The following is a 25,524-nucleotide window of genomic DNA, read 5'->3' as shown; positions in this document are numbered from 1 at the left end:
TAACTTCTTTGTTTGAATGATATACCATAAATCTTCAAGACTTCAAGTAGACCATATTTTGGGAAACACATGAATCTATACATGTGTACTGTCCAGATAACTAAATAGTCTTAGAATACAAGGTTAATGACCTTCACTCTAGTGGCCACAAAAAAATCCCCTAACCTAAGGGTGTAATGATATATCGAAATTCACCGTATCACAATACCTTAGTCTGGCGATACGCATATTGTATCGTAGGCCTGTTTAACGATACAGTGAAAAGTAGAAATGTTGAATGAAAACTTTCATACACAGTGTGCGACATTAACGGTAGCCCGATCGCCAATGGCTACGAAAAATCGGCTCGGGCGACAGAAAATCGGCAGACCGTAGCCCAACGGGCTATGAAAAGTTCTGAGGAATAAATTTACCAAAAAGATCATTGCAAACGTGGGAGCAAAATAGTTGCTTTGAAGCTTCAAACTTCGCTCAAATCCAATCTCAAAGCAAATTCAAGACGCCTGAAATTTTTTTGGATGCGCACTCGCTAATCTTTTGGCAATTTGCACCATGTCATAATGTGCGTTGAATACACATACACACTCACCGATAGCATAATTTAAGCTCCGCCTACTTCAGGTACTTGTGAGATTTTCGCGAGAAGTTTGAAAGCAAATCAAATTGTCGGTTTCCCCAGCGGCAATTGTAATAATAGGCCAATCAGCGCCGCGGTTACGTCTTTGACACTTAGCATTTAATTGCCAACACGTGCGAGTCGTTTTCTAAAGAAATTGTCAATTACATATGCAATTAATTGGAATTATAGACACAATTATTTGGTATCCATGGTAAAAGAACGGCATGTAAAGTATTAACTTCATAAAACTAACTTTGATGGATGAATTGATTTGAATACCGGTATGTATTTCTAGGTCTGACACAGTTTACTTTCAGTTTTATTCGAATGAGAAACTGTTCACACAAGTGGTGACTCGGTATAAATGATAAACCCCTTTTCATCCTGCATTTATATATTACACGATATAGCAACAAAAAAATTGGGGTGTTAGATTCAGCACCGTCTTGAACAGAAAACATTTTTATTTTTCAGAAATTTGTATTGAAACAATAATCGCTGTGTATACATGGTAAAATGATGTAACTAAGAAAATGAATGGTCATTGAATCAATTCACAGCGTCGAGGTAGAAATATAAAAATTAATGGAGTCTTCCAACTTCTCCCTAAAGTCTCCCCACTTCTCCTTAAATCAGTTTGAGGGAGAATTGACTTCTCCCAAAAAAATAATGGGCCTAGCGAGACCCCTGGTCAGTCTACTGCCAAGCTATTTTTTGTCTACAAAGCAGTTTAGATCTCTTTTCATGACTCTGTGTCTTTGACTTTCTGCACGATTTTGTGAACACTGTTTCAGATTTCGAAATCAACTCTGAAAAACTCATACAAATTTCTGAAATATATCAATATTCACCAACCTACAGCAGTATATTGAAAGAAATTAAATATTACTAGAATGAAAGTCTTGTTCATTCTTGAGCGAACTAGAGCTATCACTAAAGGTGATGAATGTACCCCCAGCATGCACTGACACAGTACATTGCAATTTAAAGCACACAAGACTGCATAATTATGTGGACTGTATGTATACAGACTGTATGTATACAGTATAGAAACAAAAAACAAAGTCCCATAACTATACAGAATATTTATCTAAAAGAATGTAACATGCACCATGCACAACTAGGGTTGGTACTGATCACTTGTGTGAAGTTTCATTAAATTGTGTGTAAGGGTTTGGTAGATTAGGCACGCACAAGATTGCATATGCAGACTGTATGTACATAGTATGTTAACAAGAAACAAAGTCCCATAACTCTGCAACTTTTGTCGCTGAAAGAACCTAACATGCCCCATGCACAACTACTAGTTGTTACTGAATCACTTGTGTGATAGTTATCATTTAAATTGTGTCAAGGGGATGAGGAGAGATGGTGCGCACAAATTTGTGTCTATGTATATAGTATAGTAACAAAAAAACAAAGTCCCATAACTCTGCAAATTTTTTTTCTGAAAGAACCTAACATGCCCCATGCACAACTACTGTTGGTACTGATCACTTGTGTGAAGTTTCATTAAATTGTGTCAAGGGGATAAGGAGAGATGGTGCGCACAAGATTGTGTCTATGTATACAGTATACATGTAGTAACAAAAAAAACAAAGTCCCATAACTCTGCAAATTTTTTTTTCTAAAAGAACCTAACATGCCCCATGCACAACTACTGTTGGTACTGATCACTTGTGTGAAGTTTCATTAAATTCTGTCAAGGGGATAAGGAGAGATGGTGCGCACAAGATTGCGTCTACGGACAGACGGACAGACAGACAGACAGACAACCTGAAACCAGTATACCCCCCCTTACAACTTTGTTGTCGGGGGGTACAAAAATTAGTGGGGCTACGAAAAATTCTGTCGGGCTACAAAAAATTGGAAGTCCGTAGCCCGTGTTAAAAAGTTAATGTCGCACACTGCATACAATCAGTGATAAAGATATATATATATAGTAACTAAAGAAATGTATCATTTATAACAGTTTCTTTAAATTTAAAGCAAAATTTCAAGTACTTTCCAAGTGTTGGAACTTTTTTTGTCATTTTGTCAAATGAATGCTTAGATACGGTACATACGTACTGTATCGTTGCATCTGTATTACGATATGTATTCTTTTTTGTATTGTGAGACTAGCGTATCATTACACCCCTACCCTAACCTTTTTGTCATTTCAAGCTACCTACATACCAAGTTCTGGTACAAAACCAAATTCCTACTAGGATTTATTGAGCAGATTGTTTTCTTTTCTTTTTTAGTCACAGGGACCCAAAATACAATCTTCATATTATAGGCTTGGTGATAGCCATTCGTAACTAATAGATTTAAACCAAAAACATCGTTCTCTATGTTCTGAAAATAAAATCTATCATTTGTAAATTTGGCCCTGACCTTAATGACTCTTTGCTTATCATAAAAATAAACAAGAGTTGTCCGCAAGACAGTGCTCTCCACTATTCGGCGATTTGACAGTAAAATGAATTTATGTCTCAATATGAGACTTCTACTTCGAAAGGGGCATAATTCTGTCAAAAATACAATTAGAATTATGGGGATTGTAACCACACATGCAGATGATGGAAATAAAGAAATGGTTTTAATTTAAAGTCATTATCTTTTAAAGTACCTAAGATATGTCTATAAACAAAGCTTTCGTAAAAATTTAACATGAACGTAATTCCAGGTATAACAACTTGCCAAGTTGGTGACCTTGACCTTGGGTATAATGGGCCCAGCCCCTGCAATACTTTGTTTGCTGAACAATGTTAATGTGACGTTACAGTAAGGTATAAGCAATAGTAACCAAAAAAAAAAGGTTGCCGAAAAACTTTAACCAAGAAAGCTCATGCAGACGCCGGGGTGAGTAGAATAGCACCCCTATTCTCCGAATAGTGGAGCTATAAACAAAAGGGACATGATGGCCAAAGAACACTCATCTGAATTTCACAGACTAAACAGGCTAAACAGTGTGAAACTTTGGAGGGGGACTATGATCCAGGGGTCACAAATACCTAAGGCAGTAGAAGTTAATACATTTCTAATTAGACAGATGACACACGCTTCAACTCCACATGGTTCTTCAGTCTTTAAAATTGGGTGGAAAAAACAGACACAGACAACTGGAGCAGGCCGAGGTTATTGTGGAGATCTCTTTAAAATGGTTCTTTTTAACCTCTAGCAGCCCCTAAAGGTTCCTAGTGCCCCCATTTGCATAAAATTAGGTGAGAACCTTATAATCATGTTACACATCAAGAGGTTCAAGAGAACAATAATTACTGCTAAAATGTTTTTCTATATTTGGCCCCTAAAAAGGTGCCGAGTTCCCCCATTTGAATAAGTTTAGGAGAGGACCTTACAATGATGCTACAGATCAAGTTTGGTGAAGTGCCATCAAGCTGTTAATGTGCAAAAGTATATTTAGTTTTAGCACATGAAAGGGGCCAAGTGCTCCCAGTTGAATAAAATTGGGAGAAGATAATTATCAAGTTTGATGAAAATCAATCCAGTGGTTCATGAGAAGTCATTTAAAGGTATGTAGCAGCCCCTAAGAGGTAAAGCACCCCCATTTGAATGAAGTTGGGAAAGGACCGTTTAATGATGCTACAGACCAAGTTTGATGAAGATCCATCGAATGATGCTACAGACCAAGTTTGATGAAGATCCATCGAGTGGTCTGTGAGAAGAAGTTGATTAAAGTTTTTCTTTTAGCTCTGGTGGCCCCTAAAAAGAGTCAAGCTGAGGCATTTGAATAATGCTGTTACAGGGATCATGCCAGGATACTACTGGCCAAGTTTACTGCGATTCTGACCAGTAGTTTTAGAGGAGATGTCATCTGAAGAAAAGTGTGGAATGATAGAAAAACACTGAAGCTAGATGATGATTATCAGATAAGGACCAGTACCTGTCCACTGCCCTCCAAACTTTCTACATTCACAAATGTAAATCGACCAACACCTTGAACCCCATGCCACGGTGGAATTTTCAAAGTATTTAGATTAACTAAGTTATGCAAACCTTGAACTTGACCCTGCTGAGTCCAATTAAAAGCCCTTCCTTGGGTTTTCAGTAAGTGACCTATAGGCCAAGTTTAGTTTTAGTAACTAAATGAAAATAAAAATTACTGCACAGAGTTTCTTTTCCATTTGAAGTAACAGTGACCTTGACTCCATTTGCTCTATACATAATCCTTACCTTGGCCTTACTACAAGTTACCTTAGACCAAGTCTAGCTTCAATACATCAATTCAAACTAAAGTTATTAAGCAGAAACTTTTTATTTACTTAAGAAACTGTGACCTCGAGCTCTGCTCCACTGGCTGAGTATACAAGCCTGACCTTGATCTTATTATACCCTACTTGGCCAAGTTTAATTTCAATTTCTCAACTTAAACTTAAGTTACTGATCTGATGCCAACTGTCAAGTCAAAATACATGTATAATTTTGATTACTAGAATGGTACAATTATATATTGACCATGGAGCTGCATCATCAAAACACAAAATCATGCACCCAGGTGTACGACCAAAAATGTTTTTTGTTGAGGTTTTATGTTTAAAGGTGACGATCATATGAAGGTCAAGGTCAGCTATATACTGGTCAGTTTATTGGTCTTGCTACAAAGTCTGCTGAGTGTAAGAATACACTAAATCTGGTCATTAATGTGGGCTGTTGGCAAAACGATAAAATCAGGTTAATCAAAATGTTTTTTTTTTAAGGTTTTAATGTTAAAAGTGATGGTCATATGAAGGTCAAGGGCATCTATATTAGGTCAGTTCGTAGGTCTTGCCACAAGTTTTATTGAGTGTTAGTATGAATTAAATCAGGTCACTAATGCAAGCTGTAGGCAAAATGGTATGGGCTGACAAATGGATGGACAGTTCAATCACTACATGCCAGGGGCATAATAAGACATTTTACTGTATAGATGTAAAATAATTTTACTATGTGTACCATATCTGGAAATGACCATATGACGTCACTGTTTCCAAAATGGCTGCCTTTTAGTAGATGGATATTATTCAAATGGCTTAGTAGATGGATATTATTCAAATGGCTGTACCTATTTTGTAGTCTGATTTTCCTATCTTTTACCAGTTAGGATGTTTCAACAAAATGTCTAAATAGAAATGTTTAATCTTTAAGACTTTGGCTAAAATTGTGATTTGAGTTTTAATGAACCCAATAGACCAGACAAGCACAATAGCTCTACTTGAGCACTATTTGCTCATATGAGCTAACAAAAATATACCTCTTCTTTTTCCTCTGATATAATTGATGCGATTGTTGCATCTGCCTTAGCTGCCACTCTCCTTCTTTTACGACCCGATGCTGAAACTTCTTCCTGATCACCTGAACTAGTCCCTGGAGTAACGCTTCCACCAGAATCTTTGTTGCTTTTCTTGAGTGAAGCTTTGGGAGTTTTTCTGACAGGTCTTCCACGTTTCTTTGGAGAATTAGAGACTGCAGCTACACCTGTATCATTTTCCTCTCTGTCATCAGTACTATTCATAACATCGGCAAAATCATCGTCATTGTCACCATCATCGTTCTCAGTTGTGTCTTCCCCAACTTCATTTTCGACATCCTCTGACTGACTGGGAAAATCATCTTCTTCAGTAGAAACTTCAACTTTGACAATGTCAGGTACAGATGAAGATATGTTGACTTTTGTACTTCTTTTCTTGGTAACTACTTTATTTGACCTTGTTTTCGCAGGTTCATAATTATCTGACAGTTCAGAATATGTGATTATCCCTCCACTTTTTGTTCTAATGGCTTGTGGGTTTTGAAATGGACCCGCTTTATCTGTCATTACACCAAGATCTGAAATGATACATTCACTTGCCAAATCATATATTGAAGTCCTCTCTCACAACATAATCAATAATATAAATTATTTCTTTAAAATAATTTCATTTATTCCTCGAGACTTAAAATGATTGTTAGTTGCTAAGGATTCGGGATTTATCAGCCTTTATTATTCAGTTGAACTGGTTCTCGTTTTATCAATACAGTACTGATGTGCATGTTCAGCGAGCCGAGAACACAGCCAGTTGTTCGATATAAAAGCAAAAAGCCCGTGTAGATTTCTCACATTGCGTCTGAAAGGGCGATTAGACCGTTATTATACACTGACTGACAGAATCTACTGTTCTTCTACATGTCGTTCAGTAAAGATAAACTTACCCTCCCGCCACACCCCTAAAGTTGCTAATGCAGTAATTTTCTATGGTTAACTTAGTTTTTGGTGAAAGACCTGACATTTTGGAGAAATTTGTGTCAGATTTGCTGCGTTTTGTATTATACTTTCAGGGTACCGATTTCTTATATGGCATTTATTGAAGATGTCAGTGAGCTGTTAGTGCAACGTACACTGTGAAGTCTCCAATATCCCAATTATAATCATACTCAAAGAAGTTACGAATGAATGTTCTGTGATAGAAGCCAAGTCGAAGGAACTTCAAAGTACCCTAGATACTTCCTGGAAATTAACTTTTGGATAGTTCCCGATTTATGGAATTCAGGTGTATTGTGTTGATAAATAACAGCATTCGTTAGAATGTTTTTAACTGGAACTGTGTGCTTTTTTAGGATATCGGAAATTAAATTAATGTTTAAGACATTTTCTGTAAAAGAATATATAGGAAAAGAAATTACATGAACTTGAATCGGTAATTATACCTTAAATGTTAGGACTGTCGCTCAAATAATGTTGAATTGAGGGGATCAGGCGAGATATCGAGTTAATTAGATTGCTAAACAATAACCGGTTGGGTGTTTGTTTTGTGGGGATTTATATGGCTGATGCCGAACTAGAGATATATCTATGAGTTTGGTGTGATGAATTTTATTCGGAACAGTTCAGTTTAATTAGCGTTGTCGTCTGTCAGTTATGGACACGGTCCAATCAGTTTGATGAAACTATGTTTGCCTTTATCGGGCCTATCACAAGGGCATTATTGTCTAAACAGTGCACCAAAGGTTGTTCATTGCAAAAGATGCACCTAGCTATTTAAGGTTGGTTGACCTGAAGTTGCTTTGGGTCACTAGGATTTCGTCCTTATAGTACTGGTGAGTCCTAGATTGCATTGCGTTGCGTTGCTTGCTTGTGAAGTGGTTGTAGTGCACCACTATAGGTTCTGGTGATGCCTAGGTTGCTTTGCTTTTTTGCGTAGTGAAGCTTCTATAGTGAATAATTACAGTATTGGCGAAACCTAGGTTGTGTCTGTAATGTATCACTATGGTACTGGTGAGGCCCAAGTTGCATTCCGTTGTCCGTAGTGCTTCACTATAGTGTTGGTAATGCCTATGTTGCGTTGTTTCTTGCGATATGAAGTGTCTGTAATGCATCACAATGGTACTGGTGAGGCCCTGGTTGCATTCCGTTGTCTGTAATGCTTCACTATAATGTTGTGTGGTGCCTATGTTGCGTTGCTTCTTGCAAGGTGAAGTGTGTCTGGGGTGCATCAGTTGGTGTTTTGTGTGGTAGGCCCGGTCAGTCCATATTTTAGTTTTACTAGCTGAAGAATTGGGCTGTCTCATGAATATTTAACGCGTGCCATTTTCGTGGACAATAATGCCAATATTGTCATTCTTGTTTTAGCACAGACATATATCAGACAGCGTTCTAGCACTGAGTGTTTGGTAGCAGCTCTTGACTTGCTTCGTGGCATCGTTTTGGTGCGGAGCCGTGGTGAGCTGAGGTCTGCTGTCATACATTCGGGTGTGGTCCGTGTGCTGGGTGCCGTCTGCGGTTTTTAGGGGTCATCGCATCGCGTGTTGTCTCATGCTTGCGTCTGGTCTCCTCTCGCTTGAAGATAGAGCGGCCAAAAACATGCCAACTTAACTTTTCAATGTTTTCTCAGATCTATTGATGCATTTACCTTAGCAGATGTAGAATATATTAAGTTAGAAATCAAGTATTTTAAGTCATTTGTTCGTCATAATGTGTTATATGTTCTTAAAACATTTAACAGTATAACAATGTGATAAATAAAATACAAAGAATGGTACATGTTCTTATTTTATGTCGAGTATTATGGAATAATTAGCAAAACCTATTAGGTAAAGAAAACTTCATGTATTCAATTCATTTTCTGCAGGAATCATTTCGCATTTTGTAATTAAACAACCAATTTTAAACAAAATTCTGTGGTTAGTTCATTTTGGTAAGTTTTTTTTTTACTTATGTCATGGCCTAATCTGCCAAAATCTTGTTGCCGAAATCCAAGAAACCAGGACAGTTAACAAATTAAGACTTAGAGTGAAAACTTAGTTTCATACAGGCCTATAGATGCTACAAGTTATAGCAAGATCTTTGCACTAAAAAATTAGCAAGAAGTTATTAAGAATATATATATATATCAGATAACTTTTATCATCTTTTAACTTGTCTATGAAAATAGCATAAGGTTTGATTGTTCTAAAATAGACCTGTATGTGATCAATAAAACCAACAATTTTTGCTTCATTTGAAAATTTTGATACAGTCAACATTGTACATGCGACCACCTCTATTAAGCGATTTTTGTATTAAACGACCAGTCAAAATCCCTCCCGAACGTTTTCAGTATATAAATTCATTCTATTAAACAACTTTTTTACTAATTTAACTAAACGACTAGCGACCACATAAATCTGGTCCCGACAGGTAAAATATTCGACAAAAGTATCTATTAAGCGACCGGGTATCAAAATTCTACCGGGCATTTCTTCATCTGTGTAATTAGCGAGTACGTTTTGCACGTGACTGAATGCAATTAACCTTTGTATCAGTCAAACTGACAAACAATATTGCCATACTTTTCATGGTTTGTGGACTTGGAAAAGTGTTCAGGATGTTAAAACATATTTTGAAACCATACATGTATGTTCATAATAAATACAGTTACATTTGTTATGCTGTGATTTTTGTGTAAATTTCTTATATTTTATTTTTCATTTATTATTAGTAAAATACTTTGTTTCTGAACTTTGATCTATATTACTTTCTGGCCACAAATATTTTACATTTTTAATATTTCTTAATATTCCCACAGTCAGGAATGTAATCTTTTAGAAAAGCACTACTTTGCTAAATTTTTGTAATCACACTAAGAAGTCTCAATATCCTGACATCTGTAGCTAGGTATGAAGCCACTTAACACTTCCCTTACTTTCAAAGGAAGTGATCAAATGTTTGCTGTTTTAGCAAATGTTAAGCTGTATTGTTCTAAAAACATAGGTGATAGTTTGTCTGGCTTGACATGTACAACATCTTAAAGATTTTCACAGTTTTTTCTACTACTTAACTAAAGATTTAACATCTCCGCCTTATGTAAATTATGTGAAATTTTGCGTTTGGATTGGTCAAGATCCGAGGACCAATGGCCAACGAGAGGAACCCTCAAAAGATCCCTTTTCCAGCAGGCAGACATCATTCTGCCAACTTTCTTATGAAGGAAAATAATAAAATAAAACTTGCTGAAAAGAGGATTGATCTTTCTTCTATATATTTTCTTAGGTAAGTGAGTTCTTATGTATCTCTTTGAGTTTTTGATATTTGAAAAATAATTAAAATTAGAAGTCAGAATGAAAATTAAATTAAGTTGTTATCTGACATTGCTCTGACCATTTTTGTTAGAAGCAATAGGTGTAAATAAGTTGTTTGTACATAAATTTAAAGTTCCTGATTGAACTTTAAATATCTTGAATTTGGTTAATATGTCATTTCATGGATAGTGAATATATATTTTTCTAGATATCATTTTATGATTTCTTGAGATTTATGTAATAATGGTATGTTAACTTGAAAGTTCCTGAAAGAACTTTATATCTTGAATTTTGACAATATTTCATTATCTATAAGGTAATATTGTTAAGTGAATGATTTGGTACAAAATTACAGTTCAAACATTTGTTAACTAAAGTCTTAATTATCCGTCTCATTTTATATTTTGCTTATTTATAATTAGATCATGAAATAACAAGGGTAACCTTAGTGACTTTGCTTATGCAAATATCATGCAAATTTAATTCTAGAAATCAGTAGTAATTTCTGTTGGATTATATGTATATTCAAAATATGTTTATGTTTATTATCAGACATACATATATTTTAATATGTAGGAGATCATTCTGCCAACTTTCTTATGAAGGAAAATAATAAAATAAAACTTGCTGGAAAAGAGGATTGATCTTTCTTCTATATATTTTCTTAGATTCCCCATTCTACAAAAGTTCCGGAGGTAAAGTTCTCGGCGGAACACATTTAACTTTTCTTTTCATCTGACTGAAATTCATTAAGAGACCATTCCATTAAGAGACCACTTCTTAGCAGTCCCTTGGGTGGTCTCTTAATACAATGTCGACTGTATTGTGTTTACTTTATTTTCAGATATTTCAAAAGGAAACATCACATTTCATGCAGCTGGAAATGCATTCTTTTACCTAACATTTTTTATGATGGAAATTCTTCAATGAACAAGAGCTGTCCACAAGACAGCACGCTTGACTTTTCTCAGTGCTTGACTCTGAATTTGAGCTTTGCCAGTAAAAAAAAAAAATCCAAGTTAAAAAGGGGCATAACTCTGTTAAAATTCAAATTATAGTTATGAGAATTATGTCTCCTGGTGTAGACTTTGATAGTAAATAACTATTTCAAGTTTCAAGTCAAAAGTTTAAATAGTAACAGAGATATCTGACTTTATCAAAAATTTTAACAAAAAAATCTAAGTTAAAAAGGGGCATAATTCTGTCAAAATTCAAATAAGAGTTATGGGGATTGTTTCTCCTGGTGTAGACTTTGATGGTGAATAAGTATTTTAAGTTTCAAGTCAAAAGCTTTGATAGTAACAGAGATATTTGATTTTATCAAAAACTTTAACTAACAAGAGGACCATGATGGTCCTGAATCGCTCACCTATCCCCACATGACTCAGTGTTGAACTGAGTATGACGTCGTTATTTCTATTATTTGACATAGTGACCTAGTTTTTGAGCACGTGACCTAGATATCATCAAGATAAAAAATTCTGACCAATTTTCATGAAAATCCATTGAAAAATATGGCCTCTAGAGAGGTCACAAGGTTTTTCTATTATTTGACCTAATGACCTAGTTTTTGAAGGCACATGACCCACTTTTAAACTTGACCTAGATATCATCAAGATGCACATTCTCACAAATTTTCATGAAGATCTTGTAAAAAATATGGCCTCTAGAGAGGTCACAAGGTTTTTCTATTTTTCAATCTACTGACCTAGTTTTTGACCGCACATGACCCAGTTATGAACCTGTTCTAGATATCATCAAACTGAACATTCTCAACAATTTTCATGAAGATCCATTGAGAAATATGGCCTCTAGAGAGGTCACAAGGTTTTTCTATTTTTTGACCTACTGACCTAGTTTTTGACCCCACGGTGACCCAGTTTCGAACCTGACCTAGATATCATCAAGGTGAACATTCTGACCAACATTCATGAAGATCTCATGAAAAATTTGGCCCTCTAGAGAGGTCACAAGGTTTTTTATTTTTTAGATCTACTGACCTAGTTTTTGACCCCACGTGACCCAGTTTCGAACCTGACCTAGATATCATCAAGGTGAACATTCTGACCAACATTCATGAAGATCTCATGAAAAATATTGCCTCTAGAGAGGTCACAAGGTTTTTCTATTTTTAGATCTACTGACCTAGTTTTTAACCCCACGTGACCCAGTTTCGAACTTAACCTAGATATCATCAAGGTAAACATTCTGACCAATTTTCATGAAGATCCATTGAAAAATATGATCTCTAGAGAGGTCACAAGGTTTTTCTATTTTTAGACCTACTGACCTAGTTTTTGACCACAAGTGACCCAGTTTCGAACTTGACCTAGATATTATCAAGGTGAACATTCTGACCAATTTTCATGAAGATCCATTGAGAAATATGGCCTCTAGAGAGGTCACAAGGTTTTTCTATTTTTAGACCTACTGACCTAGTTTTTGACCCCACATGACCCAGTTTCAAACTTGACCTAGATATCATCAAGCTTTCTGACCAATATTCATGAAGATCTTATGAAAAATATGTCCTCTAGAGAGGTCACAAGGTTTTTCTATTTTTAGATCTACTGACCTAGTTTTTGACCCCACGTGACCCAGTTTCAAACTTGACCTAGATATCATCAAGGTGAACATTCTGACCAATATTCATGAAGATCTCATGAAAAATATGGCCTCTAGAGAGGTCACAAGGTTTTTCTATTTTTAGATCTACGACCTAGTTTTTAAACCCACGTGACCCAGTTTCGAACTTGACCTAGAATCATCGAGGTGAACATTCTGAACAATTTTTATGAAGATCCATTGAAAAATATGGCCTCTAGAGAGGTCACAAGGTTTTACTATTTTTAGACCTAATGACCTAGTTTTTGACCCCACGTGACCCAGTTTCGAACCTGACCTAGATATCATCAAGGTGAACATTCTGACCATATTCATGAAGATCTCATGAAAAATTTGGCCTCTAGAAAAGGTCAAAGGTTTTTCTATTTTTAGACCTACTGACCTAGTTTTTTGCCCCCACGTAACCCAGTTTCGAACTTGACCTAGATATCATCAAGGTGAACATTCTGACCAATTTTCATGAAGATCTGTGATATATATGGCCCTCTAGAGAGGTCACAAGGTTTTTCTATTTTTAGACCTACTGACCTAGTTTTTGAAGGCACGTGACCCATTTTTCGAACTTGACCTAAAAATTTCATCAAGATGAACATTCTGACCAACTTTCATAAAGATCCCATGAAAAAGTGACCTCTAGAGTGGTCACAAGCAAAAGTTTACGGACGAAACGGACGGACGGACGACGGACGACGGACACGCGCGATCAAAAAAAGCTCACCTTGTCACTTTGTGACAGGTGAGCTAAAAATTCTAAGTTAAAAAGGGGCAAAATTCTGTCAAAATTCAAACCAGTTATAGGAATTGTGTCTCCTGGTGCAGATTTTGATAGTAAATAACTATTTTGAGTTTAAGTCAAAAGCTTTAATAATAACAGATATATTTGACTTTATCAAAAATTTCAACACAATTTCTAAGTTAAAAGGGGCATAATTCTGTCAAAATTCAAACCGGAGTTAGGGGGATTGTTTCTCCTGGTGTAGACTTTGATGGTAAATAACTATTTTAAGTTTCAAGTCAATAGCTTTGATAGTAACAGAGATATTTGACTTTATCAAAAACTTTAACCAACACCGACGCCGGGGCGAGTGCAACAGCTCTACATTTTATTCGAAAAGTCGAGCTAAAAACTCATTACATGAAACAAAATACTGCTTTTTATTTCAAAGTACCAGAAGTCCAACAAAAACTCATTTAACAAAACACCCATAAAACAAGAAATATGGAAATTCCACAAAAACCAGGTTTTCGAACTTTGCATCAGGCCAACAGGTTCTATTTAAACAAGCCAATTTCAGAGGTCTGAGAAAAAAATGTGACAGATAGACAGCACAAAATCAGGGAGACATAGTGATTTGTTTCAGTAACAGAGAAGTGCATATTGCAACTTTTCAGCTACCTTTGCAGTTAAAAACTGTTACAAACTTTTTTACAGACAGAAGGCAAAGAAATACCGTATATACTCGCGTATAAGGCGCCCTCGCTTATAAGACGCATCCTGATATTGGACTATCGATCGGGGAGGTTTTGCACTGACCCTCGTATAAGACGCAGTCATATTTTTATACAGACTACATCAAAAATTTGCATTATTTTCCCCACATTCTATGATTTGCAATAGAAAATGGACAATTTATTGTAAAAATGCGGGAATTTAAAGAATTAGTAACAGCGGAAAAAGGTTTAAAGAAAGGCCGAAATTTTTACAATATTCGCCGATTTTATTTTTAAAGAACTTGCAGACTTGTTTTATATTATGTTAAATAAAATAAATTATTTTGAAATCAATTCGTGCGTTTAAAAAAGCAATGTAAATAACTTCAAACGGCGAAATGACGTCTAGAAAACGGCGGAAAATTGACGATTTTCGCCGATTTTATTTTTGAAGGAACTTGAAAATCTGTTTCATATATATGTTTGAATAATATAAAGTATTCCCAAAATCCACTTTCATTGGTGATAATATGCACAAAAATTTTCACCGCAACGGGAGAAATACGTCTAGAAATTTGACGATAATCGACCATTATACCTCATAAATGCTAGAAACGAGAATGTTCGGCCCATGTTTCCATAAACATAACACAGAATGTTTAGAAAAATAATATGTTTTCTTGCAATGATTCGAGGATACGCAATTTTAAATTGCTTTCAAAGGATCTCCAGACATGTTTAGGATTTTGCATTCAAACATGCGCTGGCACAATACAAAGAGAAAATTAATGAGGCATAAAAAACCGTCCACCACATTCTCCTCCCACCACAGTAATAACGCACGTTCGAAAAAGCAAACAACAAACAAAGCATATTACATATTTTAAATTTTATGTGACATCAACGGTAACTACCGGAATAATGCATTAATTTATCACATAATTTCAAAAACACACAAAATAAATCATATAATTCTAAAGCATGTGTGTACGACTTATATTATTTGCAAACAAACTGACATATAAGTTTATCGACGCTTTATATCTTCAACAAAATTTTAACATCCCATTCATTTCATCAGTTTTTCATATCACATTATTGCAAATTTAAATGACATTAACAACCACGAACAGTCATAAAATCAATGAATTTGATAACGTCATCACCGTTAATCACAGTTATTTTCATGCATCAAATCTGACATCACATCATCAAAACACCTCAAATTCCTCATCATCGCTATCACCAAATAATTCCTCAAATTGTTTCACATTGTAATGTTTTCCTCATATATCCACTGATCATCCACATTCATCATCACGATATCATCTGTACCAGCAATCCTGGCTTCTTTCGCGTCTGCGCACTAAGTCACTGAATAGTTCATCATCTTGTGTACCGTCCATTGAGTTCGAGATTCCACATTTGAGGAAGGATTTGATTACCATTTCACGGGAATTTCATTCCACGAATCTATCACCTCACTGGCAACACTAATGCAAGAATCTGGACGCTTACGATTGCCAGCCTTCGTAAAGCTGCTTCTGTTCCGCCATTAACCATCATTCCATTCCTTTTGTTTCTCATGTTCACTGGGGGGGAAAACGGTTGGTCAAACATACATCCAAAGGTTGTAACACAAAGTACCTCCGCCTGGGATCACACACTGATATGAGCGACGCGATTTTCAATTTATTTCTTCACTTTTTTTTCAAGAAGATGCGCCCTAAACATAGTCCCACACTAACAATGTAATTATGATTCAACAAGCGCCAGGACGTGAACCAAACTTCTTCCAAAGCATTTCTAAAACAACATTCATCTACCCAATCCTTTCTCCTGCACAAAACACCACGATGTCAGACGTAAACTTTTCTTTCGGCCTGGTTTTACGCTTAAACAACTACTGCGGGTTTCAGCTTTGATCCGTCACGGCCAGACACGATAACCACTACCGTAAAATGGGCTTTTCACTGCCTCGACGTTTCACAGTTAACTGATTTAGTCCCTTTATAATCAACTGTTCGATTGCCCGGCATATGAAACACGCGTTTGGCATCCCATATTTCCTATAGCACACACCCAACCAAAATCAGTCCCTTTCTCAAATCAATCACAACTTAGGAAAGAGTCAACCTATTGTCTAATCGTTGGCAAATTTACTGCGCGAATGTGGGTTTTCTGTCTCATACCAGATCATGTCTTTTCATGAATCGCGAGCACAACCACTCTGAGCTTTAAATTCCTGTATATCCATTTTCCTTTGCAAGTTTTGTAACGCACGAAAAGGATCGTGGCAGCACGTGTAACAATATATCCATTGTTGCGCGTGATCTATATCCAGTCCTTTCATCTTTCCCACAATATCATCATAAACGGCGAATTCACAGATCTCATTTTTTTCACAGATCTAGAATCACGTTTAACATTTTTGCTTTCTTTATTTCGCCAGTCTCTCAACAATTATTTTCTGTCACAGATACCGAATTCTCTTTCGCAGTGCGGTTTTTGAAATTGCTTTTGCATATTCCACAAATTTAAGATTAAATGTCACAATCATAAGAATTCTTTTTGCGTTTCATTGTGGTATTCCGGCGATTAAGACTGACAATAACTCATCGATTGATACTGATAAGATAGCAAAAAGGTGGCGAGATTAGGATACATGTCCTTTATTTAAGGCAGTAAAACTGACACAATTGTCATCACATATGGATATGCCCACTTTGCAGATGAAATGTTATCCAATCAGATTCCAGTCCGAGCAGCTAACCATCTCTACTGTACCTTCATTTTGACTAAGGCAGAATTAAAATATTGCAGCCGACTATTCTATGAAAGATCGCCAATTTAACACAATCAGTGTTTAAGATACATCTATTTCTATACACGTGTTTATTTAACTATTTTTGTTAGCCACCGTGTCAGATGATTTATAATGGGTGCGTTTTAACAGTTTACAATTGCAACAATTATAGGTACCGTATCATATGCAATAGGATAATTATCTTTTTAATAACTCTCTGTATTGCGGCGGGTGCAAAAGTAATTCTTTGCTCAATATATCAGTCATTTCCCATTTAAGTAAAGCTAATTCGTCAGATTTTCTGAAAGAAATTTTGATTTAAATAGAAAAAAAAAATACATTGTAATGAAAAATACTTCAGATATTAAACTACACCAAATCGTAAAGTAAGTAAATATAGATCGTATTGAGGACTGAAACACGTTGCGTGTCCCTTTAGATTTTAAACCGAATGCAATGCTGATGAAGGCTGACGCAAAACGTAAGAAGCGGGTTGCAGAATCGGCAAAAAATACATATATAAATAAAATAAACTTTCGATATAATCTATCAAATCGTAAAATAGGTAAATAATAACCTCTTTTATAGCGGAGCCCGCAATACGGTACGTGGTTCCGTCAAGTTTATAGCACTGCTATATCGCAATGGCTGCCGGAAAAACGAAAGTACATGTCTGCAACGCGAAATGAGATGCCCTGAGCTGTAAACTCGTGACTTCTTACAATTTTTTTCACTTAATTTATCCTTGTAGTATGCGCTTTATAAGACGCATCCCTTTAGGAAACGAATATATGAACCCCAAAACATGCGTCTTATACGCTAATATAGACGGTAAGCAAATTAATGGAATCAATGGTACCTGGTTTACAATAAGTCCATCCCTTCTCGCTGAAGAAATCTTTGAGAGCTAACTCCTGCTCCAGTGTAACATACAGTAGAGTGAGGTAGGTCTCCATGGTGTTTAAGTTACATTCACAGTATCATGTAGAGCTGTAAAATATGCAAAAAGGTAACTAAAATATTGTAATAATGGCTAGGCCTTTTTAGAACAATATTAACTATTGCCTAGGTTTAAGTTACATGATATTAAGGCTATTTTAAATAAATAAGGTATACTGTGAAACTGGACAGCATCTGAACTGTATTAACAAGAGAGCCCTGAAGGCCCTTTATTGCTCATCTGACCTAATTCTTACCCTAGATAACCTAATACTGGTATTTAATTCAGCCCAGATTTCACAGCTCTAGACAAACACTTTGACCATGTTTCATGTAAATCAGGTAGTTCATCAACCAAGTTTTTCATTGATTTGACCTAGTGACATAGTTTCTGACCTCAGGTACCCCACCTCTGAACTTGACCTCGATTTCATACAGACTGACATCTGACAAAGAATTATTATCAACAATTTGACCTTTTGAATGTTAACAATGTCTTTCTATGTCTAGTTTTTGACAAAGATAATCAAGTTTCAAACTTGACAAACCTTATGACAAAATTTTATGAAGATAGAGTAGAAAATGTGGCCTCTTGAGTGTTAACAAAGTTTTTCTATGATTTGAACACAGTTACTTAGTTTAAGATCTCAGGTAACAAAGTCTAATTTTGACCTATATTTTACAGAGACAAACATTCTGACAATTAGAAAACATTTTCTTTCAGCATGCTGTTTAAATAAATTGCAATCAAAATGGTTTGTTTGTTATTTTTTTATTCCAAGCCAATTATCACTGATCAATACTGTGAAGTAATTGTTACGCGAGCCGCAAATGGCCAATTGTAAACAGATCTTGAACTGATTTTCAATGAGTATTATAGTGAGTCCAATGTATGTGTTTTTCCAAAATTTTGAAACAAGAACGGGGGTGTGTAACATAAACGCTAGCATAATAAATTCTAGATCATCAAGCATAATAAATTCAAGATCATCAAGATAGTTTCATTAAGATATGGTCATAAATTTGGCCTCATTGATGTTTAAACTTTTCCTTTGATTTTACAGGTGACCTAGTTATTGGACCCCATATGACCCGATCCGAACCTGACCTAAAGATCAATTAAGATTAACATTCTGAAAAAGTTTCATGAAGATACAATCATAAAAGTGGCCTCTAGAGTGTTAACAAGCTTTTCCTTTGATTTGACCCGGTGACCTAGTTTTTGACCCCACATGACCAAGATTCAAACTTGACCTAAATAATATCAAGATTAACATTCTGACTAAGTTTCATGAAGATACAGTCACAAATGTGGCCTCTAGAGTGTTAACAAGATACTCCTTTGATTTGACCCAGTAACCTAGTTTTTGAACCCACCTGACCCAAATTTGAACATAATTTACAGATCATAAAGATTAACATTCTGACCAAGTTTCATAAAGATACGGTCAATAATGTGGCCTCTAGAGTGTTAACTAAAAAAAAAAAAAGGCCCCTTTTTTTTATTTTTTTTCCTTTGATTTGACCCGGTATCAGTTTTTTTGACCCAACATGACCCAGATCAAACTGGACTTGGAAATCAACTGATAACATTCTGACCAAGTTTCATGAAGATACAGTGATAAATGTGGCCTCCTACATGTTAACAAACTTTTTACCTTTGAATGACCTTGTACACCTAAACAGTTCATCAACCCAGTTGACACCCAAATCGAACTGTCCAAGATTTTAATGAGGGTCACAATTGACCAAGTTTCAATAAGACTGGCCAAAATTGTGGACCTCTAGAGTGTTAACAAGACTTTTCTTTGATTTACCCTGTGACCTAGTTTTTTTGACCCCAGATGACGCCAATAACTAACTCGTCCAAGGTTTTATAGAGGGTAACATTCTGACCAAGTTTCATTAGAAGACAGGCCAAAATTTTGGACCTCTAAGTGTTAACAAACTTTTCCTTTGATTTGACACTGTGACCTAGTTTTTGACCCTCAGATGACCGCACATACCGAACTCTTCAAAGATTTTCTTGAGTGACATACTGACCAAGGGTCTTTAGAGAGCCAAAAATGTGATTTGCTGGAGTTGTTACAAACTTTTCCTTTGATATCCCCGGTCGACCTAGTTTTTTGGACCCCAGAAGACCCAATATCAAAACTCATCCAAGATTTTATGAAGGTAACATTATGACCACAGTTTTCATTAAGACTGGGCCGAAATTGTGACCTCTAGAGTGTTAACAGTCAAATAGTTGATGACTGACAACGACGGACACAGGGCGATCACAAAAGCTCACTTGAGCACCTTCAAAGCACAGGTGAGCTAAAAAAACAGAGCTGTCAGTACTTGGTGACAAATTGCTCCCCCGACATGCCCAAGAATGGCTAATCAGTTGGTCTGCTCAAAAAAAAAGAAAAAGCTTATTATTATCTAAGTTAAACTGACAAACATTAGTTCTTTTCTGGCCATGACGCAAGAAAGGTCACACAATCATTTTTTTGTATAGGTCATCCACTCAGAAAACCAGTTTCATCAACAGTTAAACGGCTGTCAACATGGACAGAAATGTATCTTAGCTAGAGCGAGACGGACAAAATACACCTATTCTTCTCCGACAGAGCTTTCCGAGATATGTAAGGCCTAACTAAAAAAAATTGTTTGTTTTCCAGTGACCATGGCCAAAAAAATAGGGTAGGTAGGTAGGCATTTTTCTTTTTTTTAAACCTAACACCACCTAAGTTTCAAACAGGGAGATTATAAACTATATAACATGCATCCTATTGTTATGTTGATTTTACACCTGAATGTACAATGACTTTTGATGATGTTTTAAGCAATATAAAATGCCATTGATAGTGTATATAGAATATTATGAAATAAATATATGCTTTATGTTTGTGTTTTGTTGTTGTTGTTTTTTCATTTCCAGAGTAGCCCATCCGATTAGCTCAACAGGTAGAGCATCCGATCTACGGATCAAGTGGTCATAGGATCCAGTGTGTCCTATATCATTCCATTCTCCGCCGCTAATTCCATGTGGAGAAGTTGGCACTTACTCTTGCGGAGAACATGGTTTATAGTTTGGATTAACATGAAAACTTTTGAATGAATTCATGCTGTGGATTCTCTTCTTTAAATAAAAATTTAATATTGAATATTATTCAACAACCAACATTTATATACAAACTAAAAAAACCAAGAGTAAAAGCACACTGGCCAGGAATATGATATGCATCTTTGATCTGCATTGAGATTAATACATCACCCCTACCCCAGTCAAAAATTCTGGATTAACTGGAAATGCTAGACAATGGAGTTTTGACCGTGTATGCCCAAATTGAGATAAATAAAGCAGCAAGTGGTTGTATCAACGTCTTACTAATACTACAATGAAAACCCAGGGTAATCCCTAGAAATATATTTTTACAGGACATCATGTCCCCCCAAATTTTATTTTTCTGGAAAAGAGACTATTTGGGGGAACATGTTAAGATTAGCCTTGAATCATTTGCTACTCTTTAGGGCTTTTAATAGTTTTTATAAAATTGATTGAAATTAACTTTTTAAATTAATTTGAAAAAATTGAATTTTTGGGAAAATCATGCCCCCCTTTGCTAAGAAAAGGGGGACGAGACCCCTCGAAAAGTGGTAACTTTACATCCATTTTTTGGGGCTAGGGAAAAAACCCGTAAATCCCATCTAAAACCTGACATTCAAGACTCTGCAGGCCTCGACCTAACTTTTTCAAGCAGTCCACCAACTGCTGAAATCTAGGAAAGCTGCTCAAACTTTAGTGAACCCTCCAATTCTATCACTAAATTGTGATGTTGTAGACGTCATAACTTCATATGACTCAAAGACACTGGAACTTATTTCTAAAAAAATTAATATGGAAGACTTACAAGCTGTTATCCCGAAAAATAATAATTTTGAAAAGTGTCCCCAAATATGGACAACAATAAATCATCATCCAACCCGACGTCACCCGTGTTGAAAGTGAAAAAAAAAAAAAAATCATTAATAATTATCGGTAATTATTCATGATGAAAAACTAAGTACATAAGCCTTGTTTTCATCATCACTTAACACCCCCTCAAAGAGCTAAAAGAAGTGTGTCTGTTATTATGGCATCTGAAGTGAGATCACAGGCGGTTAGTTTTGCCCGAGATTGTCATGGCATTACTCATGTTTCGCGCCATGTGACACATCCCTGTTCTGATCATACTTCTCGATTCCTAAATGTCGAGAAGAAATCAATAAAAAAAGTTTTTTTCTTTATCTTTTTTTAAAAGCGATGTGCAATATCCCGAAAACTGACATGTAAAATGGTGTCCTGAACATGATAGTGGATAGCCCTTCCTCTGTGACCTTATTTGCCCTCAAGGAATGTTTATACATTAGTGTTTGAAAAGATATTCTAACAAGTGGTTGTGTCAAAAAATACATGTACTATGAATAACTTAAAACTATTAAAATCCGCAACAACATCATACTACTTTATTTAAAACCACAATTCTATTTACGTTCCAAGGTCACAGTAACCTATTCTGGCCGTGCTAAAACAGAAATCAGTTTGCCAAAATCGGTTTACCCAAGTATTTTACAATTGCTGCCGCTTTTTCATTATTTAAGATTTTTTAATTGGTGTTTTTTGTACATTCTGGTCAAGAGTCTGAATTTTATTACCATAGTAAGTCCCAGTTTATTTACTTTAAGAAAGAAGTAAATAATCAAGATCATGCTGTTTGAATTTTTACAAAACATTATATGAAATCAGAACGTTTATATAAAAGATTTGCCTACATTCCTGTCGATATCTTATTAAAATTGTTATAGAACTCAAACTGTATTAGTTCTCAAGCGGTGATTGAAAATTTGAAGCGATTAACATTGAAAAAATGAAATTTTACCATGCGCGTTTATTGTGTCAAAGTAACCGCGATGTAATAAGATATAACGATTAGGAGGCGCACGTGTTAGTGGAATGGAAAATTACCAGCATGACGTTCTGGATAATATTTACGAATTCGCGGGTAAATTCCTGTCAATCCCAGGTAATTTTTGCCTGAATGTATTAATTTCTCATTTGTAAAGTTACTACGTAAAAACCACTCGCCCATCGTGGAGTAGCCTTTCATGCAAAAGAGCTATACAAATAATAATATACTTATTTGCAAAACTATGCGGCCTGATTTTACAGCTAAAAAAGTTTAGGGTCGGCGGTAAAAAAATAGGGTAGGTCGGGCCACCGGAAACAAACAATTTTTTCTTTTACGCCTAAGAGTTAGAGGGTAACTGAAGATAATTGAACAAACTTAAATCATTTGACATTCGCAATGCAGTTAATCAGTCTCGTGCAAACAAACAAAACTGCAAAAAAACATGCAAACGGAAGTCACAAATGTGCTAGTGGAGAGGGACAGTCAGTCACTGTGTAACATTGTATAACACCATGTTTATGATAAATACATAAACTTCTAACAATTTTATAAAGCAGCCAAGGAAATAAATTACTTTTACTGTGCCTGTAGTAAGGCTAATTATCTGTAAATTTGAAAAATATTGTTGTTGTTGTTGTTGTTATCGAATTTCAATTTTCAGATCCGACGCTTTGCGGTTACACGATAAAATAAATCATTGTGAAAATCGCAAAGCATAAAAACGGAGATTAGGCTGAACACCACTAAATCTTGCTGTCCTTTATGGTCACCAGTAAATAGTATTCCCTATATATTCTATATAAAACTGACTTTTTAAGAGCTACCAAATATAACTGGACCAATTTCAGACAACAAATCCTTACCTCATTTTAAAGAGTTATGATAAAACTGATATAAAATGGATTAAGAGAAAAGTAGTGGCCATTTATCTTCTAACAGAGATTTCTCTTGTCATTTTTGCTTACTGTGAAGTCTCATCAAAATAACACTGCTGTGACCTGGAAGTACTGTTCTTACATATAACATTATGTTACATTTGTTGCTAGGGTGGCATCAGTCTTCTCTAACCCTCTCATGGATTTGAACCCAGTTCTATTCAATCACACTAAAATTGAGTTTCACTTCACCAAATGCAACCTCCTCTCCCATTTTCTCTACCAAAATGTCAAAAATACATCCGCAATAAAATTTAAACAGAAACCAGCTTTAATTTAGACCTCTGCTGCCATGCCAAGTGAAAAATGAGTGTTCAAAAACCTGTTCACAACTACGCAACCAGATGGCTCCCATGCTGGATCCTACACTATGTCGTTTCACACCCCCTGGATGTTTCATCCTAGTTATATCACCTTCAAAACCCTAGTTGTTTTCACACCCCCTCCTAACCCCCCCCCCCCCCCCCCCCCCCCCCCCCCAAATGAATATGAATAGCATGATTAATTTAAGTTGAAGTTTAAGATTAAATTATTATTTATTTATCCGGGTTTTACGGCGCACCAACACAGTACAGGTTATATGGCACCAAACACGACTACAAATTTTGGTTTCACATCTCATTTACATCGAAATAAAAACACGAGGTATGGAATCAAAATTTGCATACCTGCTGGAATCACGGAGTTACAGCAAAACCAAGTGGTAAGACCCTATTAGTCGCCTCTTACGATCATGCAAGGGTAAGGCAGTGGTTTCAATTCTTTTCATACACAAATCATCCCAGAACCATATGGGGCGATTAAATCATTAAAAAGTAGAGGTTTAATGAAAAGAATGACTATAAACATGAAGAACAGACAAAAATGGAAGCCTCAAACATTTGAGCTTGAGTTGTGACCTTGACCTTGAGTTGACATTTCTGACTCATAAGTTCTGCACATCGACTTAATAAGGTGATCATTTTACCAAAGTTTCATGAAAATCCTTCAAGGGGTTTAGGAGATACAAAGCGGACACAAAATGGAAGGCAAGGCTCAAACCTTTGACCTTGAGTTGTGATCTTGAGCCTACATGGATGAATCATAAGTTCTGCACATCGTCTTGATGAGGTGATTGTTTGACCCAAGTGTAATGAAAATCCTTCAAGGGGTTTAGGAGATACAGAGCAGACACAAAATGTTACAGATGGACGGAGACCATTCATATCGTGACGGGGGATTAAAAATAAAACAAGAGGGTCATGAAGGCCCTGTATTACTCACCTGACCTACTGACCTAAAGATCATCAAGGTAGTTTCATTAAGATATGGCCATAAATGTGGCCTCTAAAGTGTAAACTAACTTTTCCTTTGATTTGACCTGGTGACCTAGTTTTTGACCCCATATGGCCCACATTCGAACTTGACCTAAAGATCATCAAGATTAACACTCTGACTAAGTTTCATGAAGATACAGTCATAAATGTGGCCTCTCTAGTGTTAACAAGCTTTTCCTCTGATTTGACCCAGTGACCTAGTTTTTGACCCCACATGACCCAGATTCGAATTTGACCTAAAGATCATCAAGATTAACATTCTGACTAAGTTTCATAAAGATACAGTCATAAATGTGGCCTCTAGAGTGTTAACAAGCTTTTCCTTTGATTTGACCCGGTGACCTAGATTTTGACCCCACTTGACCCAGATTTGAACATGACCTATAGATCATCAAGA

General features: G+C 35.9%; 1 protein-coding gene across 4 annotated transcripts in view; it reads right to left on the bottom strand.

The window, feature by feature from the left end:
- Window positions 1-23,590, bottom strand: part of LOC123547837 (zinc finger protein 37-like) — a 47,461-nt gene extending 23,871 nt beyond the window's left edge. For all 4 annotated transcript variants that reach the window (XR_008372358.1, XM_053551068.1, XM_053551069.1 and 1 more), the window contains exons 1-3: window positions 23,451-23,590; window positions 17,860-17,990; window positions 5,856-6,430 (exon numbers count right to left, since the gene is read on the bottom strand). Coding sequence is in view for 3 of the 4 variants with exons in the window: in XM_053551068.1 (XP_053407043.1) it covers window positions 5,856-6,430; window positions 17,860-17,956 (672 nt within the window). In the remaining variant the exon portion in view is untranslated. The remainder of the gene's footprint in view (window positions 1-5,855; window positions 6,431-17,859; window positions 17,991-23,450) is intronic.
- Window positions 23,591-25,524: the final 1,934 nt, after the last annotated feature.

This window comes from Mercenaria mercenaria, chromosome 9, assembly GCF_021730395.1.
Source record: "Mercenaria mercenaria strain notata chromosome 9, MADL_Memer_1, whole genome shotgun sequence".
In the NCBI taxonomy this organism is placed as follows: Eukaryota; Metazoa; Mollusca; class Bivalvia; order Venerida; family Veneridae; genus Mercenaria; species Mercenaria mercenaria.
The sequence above is the reverse complement of the archived record's forward strand: the minus strand, read 5'-3'. Positions and strand labels throughout refer to the sequence as shown.